This window comes from Tachypleus tridentatus, chromosome 4 (genome assembly GCF_004210375.1).
Source record: "Tachypleus tridentatus isolate NWPU-2018 chromosome 4, ASM421037v1, whole genome shotgun sequence".
Lineage (NCBI taxonomy): Eukaryota > Metazoa > Arthropoda > Merostomata > Xiphosura > Limulidae > Tachypleus > Tachypleus tridentatus.
The window spans coordinates 12,943,005-12,958,336 of record NC_134828.1 but is presented as its reverse complement, the minus strand read 5'-3'; the positions used below and the strand labels follow the sequence as shown (position 1 = coordinate 12,958,336).

The 15,332-nt window shown below is 34.7% G+C and overlaps 1 protein-coding gene across 2 annotated transcripts in view; it reads left to right on the top strand.

Moving 5' to 3' along the window:
- The window catches only part of LOC143248582 (dihydropyrimidinase-like), a 56,924-nt gene that overhangs the window by 28,027 nt on the left and 13,565 nt on the right, over positions 1–15,332 (top strand). For both annotated transcript variants that reach the window (XM_076497049.1, XM_076497048.1), the window contains exons 9-12: positions 11,812–11,932; positions 12,898–13,054; positions 13,681–13,822; positions 14,164–14,247. In XM_076497049.1, coding sequence (XP_076353164.1) covers positions 11,812–11,932; positions 12,898–13,054; positions 13,681–13,822; positions 14,164–14,247 — 504 coding nt within the window. The remainder of the gene's footprint in view (positions 1–11,811; positions 11,933–12,897; positions 13,055–13,680; positions 13,823–14,163; positions 14,248–15,332) is intronic.

Below are 15,332 nucleotides of genomic sequence, written 5' to 3'. Positions count from 1 at the left end.
AGATCAGTTATTGGTAAGTTTAATAACTACCTCTAGGTTGTGTCGCACTTGTTTTAATACATCAGTCACTGGTAAGTTTAATAACCACCTCTAGGTTGTGTCGTACTTGTTTTCATACATCAGTTACTGGTAAGTTTAATAACCATCTCTATGTTGTGTCACACTTGTTTTCATAGATCAGTTACTGGTAAGATTAATAACCACCTCCAGGGTGTGTCGTACTTGTTTTCATACATCAGTTACTGGTAAGTTTAATAACCACTTCCAGGTTGTGTCGTACTTGTTTTAATACATCAGTTACTGGTAAGTTTAATAACCACCTCTAGTTTGTGTCGTACTTGTTGTCATACATCAGTACTGGTAAGTTTAATAACCATCTCTATGTTGTGTCACACTTCTTTTCATAGATCAGTTACTGGTAAGTTTAATAACCACCTCCGGTTGTGTCGTACTTGTTTTCATACATCAGTTACTGGTATGTTTAATAATCACCTCTAGGTTGTGTCATACTTGTTTTCATAGATCAGTTATTGGTAAGTTTAATAACCTCCTCTAGGTTGTGTCATACTTGTTTTCATAGATCAGTTACTGGTAAGTTTAATAACCACCTCTAGGTTGTGTCGTACTTGTTTTCTTACATCAGTTACTGGTAAGTTTAATAACCTCCTCTAGGTTGTGTCACACTTGTTTTCATACATCAGTTACTGGTAAGTTTAATAATCACCTCTAGGTTGTGTCGTACTTGTTTTCATGGATCAGTTACTGGTAAGTTTAATAACCTCCTCTAGGTTGTGTCATACTTGTTTTCATATATCAGTTATTGGTAAGTTTAATAACTACCTCTAGGTTGTGTCGTACTTGTTTTCATACATCAGTTACTGGTAAGTTTAATAACCATCTCTATGTTGTGTCACACTTGTTTTCATATATCAGTTATTGGTAAGTTTAATAACTACCTCTAGGTTGTGTCGTACTTGTTTTCATACATCAGTTACTGGTAAGTTTAATAACCACCTCTCGGTTGTGTCGTACTTGTTTTAATACATCAGTTATTGGTAAGTTTAATAACCACCTCTAGGTTGTGTCACACTTGTTTTCATACATCAGTTATTGATAAGTTTAATAATCACCTCTAGGTTGTGCCACACTTGTTTTCATAGATCAGTTATTGATAAGTTTAATAACGACTTCCAGGTTGTGTCGTACTTGTTTTCATAGATCAGTTACTGGTAAGTTTAATAACCTCCTCTAGGTTGTGTCACACTTGTTTTCATAGATCAGTTATTGGTAAGTTTAATAACCACCTCTAGGTTGTGTCGCACTTGTTTTAATACATCAGTTACTGGTAAGTTTAATAACCACCTCTAGGTTGTTTCGTACTTGTTTTCATACATCAGTTACTAGTAAGTTTAATAACCATCTCTATGTTGTGTCACACTTATTTTCATAGATCAGTTACTGGTAAGTTTAATAACCATCTCTGTGTTGTGTCACAATTGTTTTCATAGATCAGTTACTGGTAAGTTTAATAACCTCCTCTAGGTTGTGTCACACTTGTTTTCATACATCAGTTACTGGTAAGTTTAATAACCACCTCTATGTTGTGTCACACTTGTTTTCATACATCAGTTACTGGTAAGTTTAATAATCACCTCTAGGTTGTGTCGTACTTGTTTTCATGGATCAGTTACTGGTAAGTTTAATAACCTCCTCTAGGTTGTGTCATACTTGTTTTCATATATCAGTTATTGGTAAGTTTAATAACTACCTCTAGGTTGTGTCGTACTTGTTTTCATAAATCAGTTACTGGTAAGTTTAATAACCATCTCTATGTTGTGTCACACTTGTTTTCATAAATCAGTTACTGGTAAGAATAATAACCACCTCCAGAATGTGTCGTACTTGTTTTCATACATCAGTTACTGGTAAGTTTAATAACCACCTCTAGGTTGTGTCGTACTTGTTTTAATACATCAGTTACTGGTAAGTTTAATAACCTCCTCTAGGTTGTGTCATACTTGTTTTCATAGATCAGTTATTGGTAAGTTTAATAACTACCTCTAGGTTGTGTCGCACTTGTTTTAATACATCAGTCACTGGTAAGTTTAATAACCACCTCTAGGTTGTGCCGTACTTGTTTTCATACATCAGTTACTGGTAAGTTTAATAACCATCTCTATGTTGTGTCACACTTGTTTTCATAGATCAGTTACTGGTAAGATTAATAACCACCTCCAGGGTGTGTCGTACTTGTTTTCATACATCAGTTACTGGTAAGTTTAACAACCACTTCCATGTTGTGTCGTACTTGTTTTAATACATCAGTTACTGGTAAGTTTAATAACCACCTCTAGTTTGTGTCGTACTTGTTGTCATACATCAGTTACTGGTAAGTTTAATAACCATCTCTATGTTGTGTCACACTTCTTTTCATAGATCAGTTACTGGTAAGTTTAATAACCACCTCCGGTTGTGTCGTACTTGTTTTCATACATCAGTTACTGGTATGTTTAATAATCACCTCTAGGTTGTGTCATACTTCTTTTCATAGATCAGTTATTGGTAAGTTTAATAACCTCCTCTAGGTTGTGTCATACTTGTTTTCATAGATCAGTTACTGGTAAGTTTAATAACCACCTCTAGGTTGTGTCGTACTTGTTTTCTTACATCAGTTACTGGTAAGTTTAATAACCTCCTCTAGGTTGTGTCACACTTGTTTTCATACATCAGTTACTGGTAAGTTTAATAATCACCTCTAGGTTGTGTCGTACTTGTTTTCATGGATCAGTTACTGGTAAGTTTAATAACCTCCTCTAGGTTGTGTCATACTTGTTTTCATATATCAGTTATTGGTAAGTTTAATAACTACCTCTAGGTTGTGTCGTACTTGTTTTCATACATCAGTTACTGGTAAGTTTAATAACCATCTCTATGTTGTGTCACACTTGTTTTCATATATCAGTTGTTGGTAAGTTTAATAACTACCTCTAGGTTGTGTCGTACTTGTTTTCATACATCAGTTACTGGTAAGTTTAATAACCACCTCTCAGGTTGTGTCGTACTTGTTTTAATACATCAGTTATTGGTAAGTTTAATAACCACCTCTAGGTTGTGTCACACTTGTTTTCATACATCAGTTATTGATAAGTTTAATAATCACCTCTAGGTTGTGCCACACTTGTTTTCATAGATCAGTTATTGATAAGTTTAATAACGACTTCCAGGTTGTGTCGTACTTGTTTTCATAGATCAGTTACTGGTAAGTTTAATAACCTCCTCTAGGTTGTGTCACACTTGTTTTCATAGATCAGTTATTGGTAAGTTTAATAACCACCTCTAGGTTGTGTCGCACTTGTTTTAATACATCAGTTACTGGTAAGTTTAATAACCACCTCTAGGTTGTTTCGTACTTGTTTTCATACATCAGTTACTAGTAAGTTTAATAACCATCTCTATGTTGTGTCACACTTGTTTTCATAGATCAGTTACTGGTAAGTTTAATAACCATCTCTATGTTGTGTCACAATTGTTTTCATAGATCAGTTACTGGTAAGTTTAATAACCACCTCTAGGTTGTGTCGTACTTGTTTTCATACATCTGTTACTGGTAAGTTTAATAACCATCTCTATGTTGTGTCACACTTGTTTTCATAGATCAGTTACTGGTAAGATTAATAACCACCTTTAGGGTGTGTCGTACTTGTTTTCATACATCAGTTACTGGTAAGTTTAATAACCACCTCTAGGTTGTGTCGTACTTGTTTTAATACATCAGTTACTGGTAAGTTTAATAACCACCTCTAGGTTGTGTCGTACTTGTTTTCATACATCAGTTACTGGTAAGTTTAATAACCATCTCTATGTTGTGTCACACTTGTTTTCATAGATCAGTTACTGGTAAGTTTAATAACCACCTCTAGGTTGTGTCGTACTTGTTTTCATACATCAGTTACTGGTATGTTTAATAATCACCTCTAGGTTGTGTCATACTTGTTTTCATAGATCAGTTATTGGTAAGTTTAATAACCTCCTCTAGGTTGTGTCATACTTGTTTTCATAGATCAGTTACTGGTAAGTTTAATAACCACCTCTAGGTTGTGTCGTACTTGTTTTCTTACATCAGTTACTGGTAAGTTTAATAACCTCCTCTAGGTTGTGTCACACTTGTTTTCATACATCAGTTACTGGTAAGTTTAATAACCACCTCTATGTTGTGTCACACTTGTTTTCATACATCAGTTACTGGTAAGTTTAATAATCACCTCTAGGTTGTGTCGTACTTGTTTTCATGGATCAGTTACTGGTAAGTTTAATAACCTCCTCTAGGTTGTGTCATACTTGTTTTCATATATCAGTTATTGGTAAGTTTAATAACTACCTCTAGGTTGTGTCGTACTTGTTTTCATACATCAGTTACTGGTAAGTTTAATAACCATCTCTATGTTGTGTCACACTAGTTTTCATATATCAGTTATTGGTAAGTTTAATAACCACCTCTAGGTTGTGTCGTACTTGTTTTCATACATCAGTTACTGGTAAGTTTAATAACCACCTCTAGGTTGTGTCGTACTTGTTTTAATACATCAGTTATTGGTAAGTTTAATAACCACCTCTAGGTTGTGTCACACTTGTTTTCATACATCAGTTATTGATAAGTTTAATAATCACCTCTAGGTTGTGCCACACTTGTTTTCATAGATCAGTTATTGATAAGTTTAATAACGACTTCCAGGTTGTGTCGTACTTGTTTTCATAGATCAGTTACTGGTAAGTTTAATAACCTCCTCTAGGTTGTGTCACACTTGTTTTCATAGATCAGTTATTGGTAAGTTTAATAACCACCTCTAGGTTGTGTCGCACTTGTTTTAATACATCAGTTACTGGTAAGTTTAATAACCACCTCTAGGTTGTTTCGTACTTGTTTTCATACATCAGTTACTAGTAAGTTTAATAACCATCTCTATGTTGTGTCACACTTGTTTTCATAGATCAGTTACTGGTAAGTTTAATAACCATCTCTATGTTGTGTCACAATTGTTTTCATAGATCAGTTACTGGTAAGTTTAATAACCACCTCTAGGTTGTGTCGTACTTGTTTTCATACATCAGTTACTGGTAAGTTTAATAACCATCTCTATGTTGTGTCACACTTGTTTTCATAGATCAGTTACTAGTAAGATTAATAACCACCTTTAGGGTGTGTCGTACTTGTTTTCATACATCAGTTACTGGTAAGTTTAATAACCACCTCTAGGTTGTGTCGTACTTGTTTTCATACATCAGTTACTGGTAAGTTTAATAACCATCTCTATGTTGTGTCACACTTGTTTTCATAGATCAGTTACTGGTAAGTTTAATAACCACCTCCGGTTGTGTCGTACTTGTTTTCATACATCAGTTACTGGTATGTTTAATAATCACCTCTAGGTTGTGTCATACTTGTTTTCATAGATCAGTTATTGGTAAGTTTAATAACCTCCTCTAGGTTGTGTCATACTTGTTTTCATAGATCAGTTACTGGTAAGTTTAATAACCACCTCTAGGTTGTGTCGTACTTGTTTTCTTACATCAGTTACTGGTAAGTTTAATAACCTCCTCTAGGTTGTGTCACACTTGTTTTCATACATCAGTTACTGGTAAGTTTAATAACCACCTCTATGTTGTGTCACACTTGTTTTCATACATCAGTTACTGGTAAGTTTAATAATCACCTCTAGGTTGTGTCGTACTTGTTTTCATGGATCAGTTACTGGTAAGTTTAATAATTTCCTCTAGGTTGTGTCATACTTGTTTTCATATATCAGTTATTGGTAAGTTTAATAACTACCTCTAGGTTGTGTCGTACTTGTTTTCATACATCAGTTACTGGTAAGTTTAATAACCATCTATATGTTGTGTCACACTAGTTTTCATATATCAGTTATTGGTAAGTTTAATAACTACCTCTAGGTTGTGTCGTACTTGTTTTCATACATCAGTTACTGGTAAGTTTAATAACCACCTCTAGGTTGTGTCGTACTTGTTTTAATACATCAGTTATTGGTAAGTTTAATAACCACCTCTAGGTTGTGTCACACTTGTTTTCATACATCAGTTATTGATAAGTTTAATAATCACCTCTAGGTTGTGCCACACTTGTTTTCATAGATCAGTTATTGATAAGTTTAATAACGACTTCCAGGTTGTGTCGTACTTGTTTTCATAGATCAGTTACTGGTAAGTTTAATAACCTCCTCTAGGTTGTGTCACACTTGTTTTCATAGATCAGTTATTGGTAAGTTTAATAACCACCTCTAGGTTGTGTCGCACTTGTTTTAATACATCAGTTACTGGTAAGTTTAATAACCACCTCTAGGTTGTTTCGTACTTGTTTTCATACATCAGTTACTGGTAAGTTTAATAACCATCTCTATGTTGTGTCACACTTGTTTTCATAGATCAGTTACTGGTAAGTTTAATAACCATCTCTATGTTGTGCCACAATTGCTTTCATAGATCAGTTACTGGTAAGTTTAATAACCACCTCTAGGTTGTGTCGTACTTGTTTTCATACATCAGTTACTGGTAAGTTTAATAACCATCTCTATGTTGTGTCACACTTGTTTTCATACATCAGTTACTGGTAAGATTAATAACCACCTTTAGGGTGTGTCGTACTTGTTTTCATACATCAGTTACTGGTAAGTTTAATAACCACCTCTAGGTTGTGTCGTACTTGTTTTAATACATCAGTTACTGGTAAGTTTAATAACCACCTCTAGGTTGTGTCGTACTTGTTTTCATAGATCAGTTACTGGTAAGTTTAATAACCTCCTCTAGGTTGTGTCATACTTGTTTTCATAGATCAGTTATTGGTAAGTTTAATAACCACTTCTAGGTTGTGTCGCACTTGTTTTAATACATCAGTCACTGGTAAGTTTAATAACCACCTCTAGGTTATGTCGTACTTGTTTTCATAGATCAGTTATTGGTAAGTTTAATAACCATCTCTATGTTGTGTCACACTTGTTTTCATAGATGAGTTACTGGTAAGTTTAATAACCATCTCTATGTTGTGTCACACTTGTTTTCATAGATGAGTTACTGGTAAGTTTAATAACCATCTCTATGTTGTGTCACACTTGTTTTCATAGATCAGTTACTGGTAAGTTTAATAACCACCTCCAGGTTGTGTCGTACTTAATTTCATAGATCAGTTACTGGTAAGTTTAATAATCACCTCTAGGTTGTGTCATACTTGTTTTCATAGATCAGTTATTGGTAAGTTTAATAACCTCGTCTAGGTTGTGTCATACTTGTTTTCATAGATCAGTTACTGGTAAGTTTAATAATTTCCTCTAGGTTGTGTCATACTTGTTTTCATAGATCAGTTATTGGCAAGTTTAATAACTACCTCTAGGTTGTGTCGTACTTGTTTTCATACATCAGTTACTGGTAAGTTTAATAACCACCTCTAGGTTGTGTCGTACTTGTTTTAATACATCAGTTATTGGTAAGTTTAATAACCACCTCTAGGTTGTGTCACACTTGTTTTCATACATCAGTTATTGATAAGTTTAATAACCACCTCTAGGTTGTGTCACACTTGTTTTCATACATCAGTTATTGATAAGTTTAATAATCACCTCTAGGTTGTGCCACACTTGTTTTCATAGATCAGTTATTGGTAAGTTTAATAACCTCGTCTAGGTTGTGTCATACTTGTTTTCATAGATCAGTTACTGGTAAGTTTAATAATTTCCTCTAGGTTGTGTCGTACTTGTTTTCATAGATCAGTTACTGGTAAGTTTAATAACCTCCTCTAGGTTGTGTCACACTTGTTTTCATAGATCAGTTATTGGTAAGTTTAATAACCACCTCTAGGTTGTGTCGCACTTGTTTTAATACATCAGTTACTGGTAAGTTTAATAACCACCTCTAGGTTGTTTCGTACTTGTTTTCATACATCAGTTACTGGTAAGTTTAATAACCATCTCTATGTTGTGTCACACTTGTTTTCATAGATCAGTTACTGGTAAGTTTAATAACCATCTCTATGTTGTGTCACAATTGCTTTCATAGATCAGTTACTGGTAAGTTTAATAACCACCTCTAGGTTGTGTCGTACTTGTTTTCATACATCAGTTACTGGTAAGTTTAATAACCATCTCTATGTTGTGTCACACTTGTTTTCATAGATCAGTTACTGGTAAGATTAATAACCACCTTTAGGGTGTGTCGTACTTGTTTTCATACATCAGTTACTGGTAAGTTTAATAACCACCTCTAGGTTGTGTCGTACTTGTTTTAATACATCAGTTACTGGTAAGTTTAATAACCACCTCTAGGTTGTGTCGTACTTGTTTTCATAGATCAGTTACTGGTAAGTTTAATAACCTCCTCTAGGTTGTGTCATACTTGTTTTCATAGATCAGTTATTGGTAAGTTTAATAACCACTTCTAGGTTGTGTCGCACTTGTTTTAATACATCAGTCACTGGTAAGTTTAATAACCACCTCTAGGTTGTGTCGTACTTGTTTTCATAGATCAGTTATTGGTAAGTTTAATAACCATCTCTATGTTGTGTCACACTTGTTTTCATAGATGAGTTACTGGTAAGTTTAATAACCATCTCTATGTTGTGTCACACTTGTTTTCATAGATGAGTTACTGGTAAGTTTAATAACCATCTCTATGTTGTGTCACACTTGTTTTCATAGATCAGTTACTGGTAAGTTTAATAACCACCTCCAGGTTGTGTCGTACTTGTTTTCATAGATCAGTTACTGGTAAGTTTAATAATCACCTCTAGGTTGTGTCATACTTGTTTTCATAGATCAGTTATTGGTAAGTTTAATAACCTCGTCTAGGTTGTGTCATACTTGTTTTCATAGATCAGTTACTGGTAAGTTTAATAATTTCCTCTAGGTTGTGTCATACTTGTTTTCATAGATCAGTTATTGGCAAGTTTAATAACTACCTCTAGGTTGTGTCGTACTTGTTTTCATACATCAGTTACTGGTAAGTTTAATAACCACCTCTAGGTTGTGTCGTACTTGTTTTAATACATCAGTTATTGGTAAGTTTAATAACCACCTCTAGGTTGTGTCACACTTGTTTTCATACATCAGTTATTGATAAGTTTAATAATCACCTCTAGGTTGTGCCACACTTGTTTTCATAGATCAGTTATTGATAAGTTTAATAACGACTTCCAGGTTGTGTCGTACTTGTTTTCATAGATCAGTTACTGGTAAGTTTAATAACCTCCTCTAGGTTGTGTCACACTTGTTTTCATAGATCAGTTATTGGTAAGTTTAATAACCACCTCTAGGTTGTGTCGCACTTGTTTTAATACATCAGTTACTGGTAAGTTTAATAACCACCTCTAGGTTGTTTCGTACTTGTTTTCATACATCAGTTACTGGTAAGTTTAATAACCATCTCTATGTTGTGTCACACTTGTTTTCATAGATCAGTTACTGGTAAGTTTAATAACCACCTCTATGTTGTGTCACAATTGCTTTAATACATCAGTTACTGGTAAGTTTAATAACCACCTCTAGGTTGTTTCGTACTTGTTTTCATACATCAGTTACTGGTAAGTTTAATAACCATCTCTATGTTGTGTCACACTTGTTTTCATAGATCAGTTACTGGTAAGTTTAATAACCATCTCTATGTTGTGTCACAATTGCTTTCATAGATCAGTTACTGGTAAGTTTAATAACCACCTCTAGGTTGTGTCGTACTTGTTTTCATACATCAGTTACTGGTAAGTTTAATAACCATCTCTATGTTGTGTCACACTTGTTTTCATAGATCAGTTACTGGTAAGATTAATAACCACCTCCAGGGTGTGTTGTACTTGTTTTCATACATCAGTTACTGGTAAGTTTAATAACCACCTCTAGGTTGTGTCGTACTTGTTTTAATACATCAGTTATTGGTAAGTTTAATAACCACCTCTAGGTTGTGTCGTACTTGTTTTCATACATCAGTTACTGGTAAGTTTAATAACCATCTCTATGTTGTGTCACACTTGTTTTCATAGATCAGTTACTGGTAAGTTTAATAACCACCTCCAGGTTGTGTCGTATTTGTTTTCATAGATCAGTTACTGGTAAGTTTAATAATCACCTCTAGATTGTGTGATACTTGTTTTCATAGATCAGTTATTGGTAAGTTTAATAACCATCTCTATGTTGTGTCACACTTGTTTTCATAGATGAGTTACTGGTAAGTTTAATAACCATCTCTATGTTGTGTCACACTTGTTTTCATAGATCAGTTACTGGTAAGTTTAATAACCACCTCCAGGTTGTGTCGTACTTGTTTTCATAGATCAGTTACTGGTAAGTTTAATAATCACCTCTAGGTTGTGTCATACTTGTTTTCATAGATCAGTTATTGGTAAGTTTAATAACCTCGTCTAGGTTGTGTCATACTTGTTTTCATAGATCAGTTACTGGTAAGTTTAATAATTTCCTCTAGGTTGTGTCATACTTGTTTTCATAGATCAGTTATTGGCAAGTTTAATAACCTCCTCTAGGTTGTGTCATACTTGTTTTCATAGATCAGTTACTGGTAAGTTTAATAACCTCGTCTAGGTTGTGTCATACTTGTTTTCATAGATCAGTTATTGGTAAGTTTAATAACCTCCTCTAGGTTGTGTCGTACTTGTTTTCATACATCATTTACTGGTAAGTTTAATAACCACCTCTAGGTTGTGTCGTACTTGTTTTCATAGATCAGTTATTGGTAAGTTTAATAACCACCTCTAGGTTGTGTCGCATTTGTTTTAATACATCAGTTACTGGTAAGTTTAATAACCACCTCTAGGTTGTGTCGTACTTGTTTTCATACATCAGTTACTGGTAAGTTTAATAACCATCTCTATGTTGTGTCACACTTGTTTTCATAGATCAGTTACTGGTAAGTTTAATAACCATCTCCAGGGTGTGTCGTACTTGTTTTCATACATCAGTTACTGGTGAGTTTAATAACCATCTCTTGTTTGTGTCACACTTGTTTTCATAGATCAGTTATTGGTAAGTTTAATAACCACCTCCAGGTTGTGTCGTACTTGTTTTCATACATCAGTTACTGGTATGTTTAATAACCTCCTCTAGTTTGTGTCACACTTGTTTTCATAGATCAGTTATTGGTAAATTTAATAATCACCTCTAGGTTGTGTCATACTTGTTTTCATAGATCAGTTATTGGTAAGTTTAATAACCTTCTCTAGGTTGTGTCATACTTGTTTTCATAGATCAGTTACTGGTAAGTTTAATAACCACCTCTAGGTTGTGTCGTACTTGTTTTCATACATCAGTTACTGGTAAGTTTAATAACCTCCTCTAGGTTGTGTCACACTTGTTTTCATACATCAGTTACTGGTAAGTTTAATAACCACCTCCAGGTTGTGTCGTACTTTTTTTCATACATCAGTTACTGGTAAGTTTAATAACCACCTCTAGGTTGTGTCACACTTGTTTTCATAGATCAGTTATTGGTAAGTTTAATAACCACCTCCAGGTTGTGTCGTACTTGTTTTCAAAATCAGTTATTGGTAAGTTTAATAACCTCCTCTAGGTTGTGTCATACTTGTTTTCATAGATCAGTTACTGGTAAGTTTAATAACCACCTCTAGGTTGTGTCGTACTTGTTTTCATAGATCAGTTACTGGTAAGTTTAATAACCACCTCTAGATTGTGTCACACTTGTTTTCATAGATCAGTTATTGGTAATTTTAATAACCTCCTCTAGGCTGTGTCATACTTCAACTCTTGATAAACTTAAATTTTGTGATGCTCTACTTATTGGGTTTAGGTCGAGGCTGAAGCCACCTTCCGTGCATCTGTGTTGGCAAATCAGGTCAATTGTCCACTCTTTATTCTACACGTCATGAGCCCAAGTGCTGCCAAAGTGATTGCCAAAAGAAGAGAAGAAGGTTTGGTATATGTTCTCGTGTGGTTTAGAAATAATTTTATCTATTTTACAAAATGTTTAACATGATATCAATTTAAGAATGTTGGAATGTTTTTTGAAGTTCACACTAGCAAAGCAGTTTAAACTAACCACATTATCTCATACAGCAGATGGTAACCGACTTCCACTTGGATTCATTCACTAGTAGTGACAACTACTTTCTCTAAGTTCGCTTATTCTTGTTCTTGGTAGAACTATTTCTGCGTTAAACAGCGCCCCTAGGCCTTGCGATAGTTCCCTACTTTTAACAAATTGCTAACTTTTCCTTGTTACACATAGAGTTCAATAGCCTAGAGACAAGTAATATTAGGTGTATAATAAGTCATGAATTTACCTTTCTCTCTGTCAAACAAAATTTGTTTTTGTAATGAAAACACTACCATCATTCTCTCTTGTAACTCATAAAAGAGTTGACCCTCGACCTTCTCGTTCGTGTACTCGTGGTCACCCGTACTGACCTATTGTCATCTGTTGTTTGGTTGCTGTTATGCCTAAACCTACGCAGTGAGTTGTGTCAACAGGAATATCGAAACCAGGTTTTTAGAATTATTAGTCTTCAGTGTCACCACTGAGCCTGAATAGCTATATTTATTTTTAAATTTAAAACACGCCAGGAAATAATGGGTCTAACGGAGATATTGTTCGCATCTTTCTTTGAATTTCTTAAAATATAACTTACATGTTATTGGGGAGGGGGGTATGAGTGAAACGTCATGTAATTTGGTGCATGAACAGTTTGGAAAATGTGTATAGATATTCGATAAAACCCGCTAGTAATTCTAGGGTTAACTTTCTGTATGTGTGGTACGCATTGAACTGATGTATCGTTCAAACGTTTTTCTTCATTTTCCTTCCCAGAAAACTTTCTGACAACGAGAGTGTGTCTCCTACCCTCACAGTGATGCTGATTCTTACTTTATCTTTTAGGATGTCAACTTTATGCTGACACGATAGCAGCTGCACTCGGAACTGACGGTTCACATTATCTAAACGCATGTTGGCGTCATGCTGCCGGTCATGTTACAGTTCCACCCCTTTGCACAGACCCGTCCACTCCAGTGGATTTGATGAACTTACTGGGAAGGTAATTTTTGATAATTTAAAACCAAAAATCCAACCCTCTTTATAAAAAAAAAGAAAAAATCGTTTCTGTTTAGTTTTATAGTGCCAGATGTTTATTTTAAGGCTAACAGTTATTTCTTTTCTGTTCAGTTTTCTAGTGCCAGATGTTTATTTTAAGGCTAACAGTTATTTCTTTTCTGTTTGGTTTTCTAGTGCCAGATGTTTATTTTAAGGCTAACAATTATTTCTTTTCTGTTTAGTTTTCTAGTGCCAGATGTTTATTTTAAGGCTAACAGTTATTTCTTCTGTTTTCCAGTGCCAGATGTTTATTTTAAGGCTAACAATTATTTCTTTCCTGTTTAGTTTTCTAGTGCCAGATGTTTATTTTAAGGCTAACAGTTATTTCTTCTGTTTTCCAGTGCCAGATGTTTATTTTAAGGCTAACAATTATTTCTTTTCTGTTTTCCAGTGCCAGATGTTTATTTTAAGGCTAACAGTTATTTCTTCTGTTTAGTTTTCCAGTGCTAGATGTTTATTTTAAGGCTAACAGTTATTTCTTTTCTGGTTAGTTTTCTAGTACCAGATATTTATTTTAAGGCTACACGTAAATATTTTGATCACTGTTTTAATACAACTTGTTTCCGACAGCGGAGATATTCAAATCACTGCCAGTAACCACTGCACCTTCTCAGCCAATCAGAAGGCTTTTGGACAGAGTGATTTTACAATGATTCCTCACGGAGTAAACGGGATTGAGGAAAGAATGTCAATTGTGTGGGAAAAGGGTGTGGTAAGTTTGACGTCAGCACTCGAAGAATGGGTGAAATCCTGGTTCTTATGTTTATAAAATAAAGTATAACAATCATGTTAAAGACAGATAACAGTATTTATATGATAAAACAGACTGTTAAACTCGGGTAATCTAATCATATTTACATGTGAAAACAAACTGTTAAACTCGGGTAATCTAATCATATTTACATGTGAAAACAAACTGTTAAAACTTAGGTAATTATATTTAGATTGCAAGGAAACTAAATTTACGTCCAACTTTTATATGTCTTTTGTTTATTTATTTGAATTAAAAGTCTTGTTATAACAACATGTTTTCTTTCTTTTCACCTAAATAAGGTAATGGGAAAACTGGATCCCAGCAGGTTTGTGGCTGTAACTAGCACTAATGCAGCCAAAATCTTCAACATCTACCCACGGAAAGTAAGTTTTTTCCAAAATAAGTTGTACAAGTTTGTTAATAATCGTTTGATAAACATACAAGAAACTGAAAAATAGCATTAAGTGATGGAGTGTAAAACCCTAGTATGGATAATGTGTTTATTTGATGATACAAGGTTCGTGTTACAATTTCTTCGCTACCTAAAAATCATATTTGTTTATTGTTTTTTTTAATTTCGCGCAAATCTACACGAAAGCTATCTGCGCTAATCCTCCCTAATTTTGCAGTGTAAGACTAGAGGGAAGTCAGCTAGTCATCACCACTCACCGCCAACTCTTGGGCTACTCTTTTACCAACGAATAGTGGGATTGATCGTAACATTATAACGCCCCCATGGCTGGGAAGGCGAGCATGTTTGGAGTGACGGGGATTCGAACCCGCGACCCTCAGCTTACGAGTCGAATACCTTAATCACCTGGCCTTGCCGGGTCGTAAAAATCAAATTTACAAAATTCCAAACCATAATCATGCTCAGCCTAGTGTTCTTTAAGACTTGCGTATTACGATAAATAAAGCAGTCAGCTAAAAGATTTAAATAATTGTCCAATCAGCTGATGGAAACCTTGTTGATAAGGGTCAGTGTAAATTAAAATAGCTGAAACTGTGATAACTGATGAAAACCTTGTTGATCGAATTTTCGTTATTGGACTTTATTTTGTGGATTACTAAATGTATCAGCAAGGAAAACAAGCAATGAATTATTATCTAAAATTAGTTTACAACATCTAGAGCATCTGTGGTATATGTTTCTTATGGAACGTTACAATATTATGTGGCCTGAAATTATAACTAATATTACTGCTAACTTTTAATGTGTATACAATTTGACTCCTAGTTTAGTTTGTAAAGTTTACTCTGCGGTTCTTTCCTTTTTAGTTCGGCCCGGCATGACCAAGCGTGTTAAGGCGTGCGACTCGTAATGTGAGGGTCGCAGGTTCGCATCCCCGTCGCGCCAAACATGCTCGCCTTCCCAGCCGTGGAGGCGTTACAACGTAACGGTCAATCCCACTATTCGTAGGCAAAAGAGTAGCCCAAGAGTTGGCGGTGGGTGGTGATGACTAGCTGC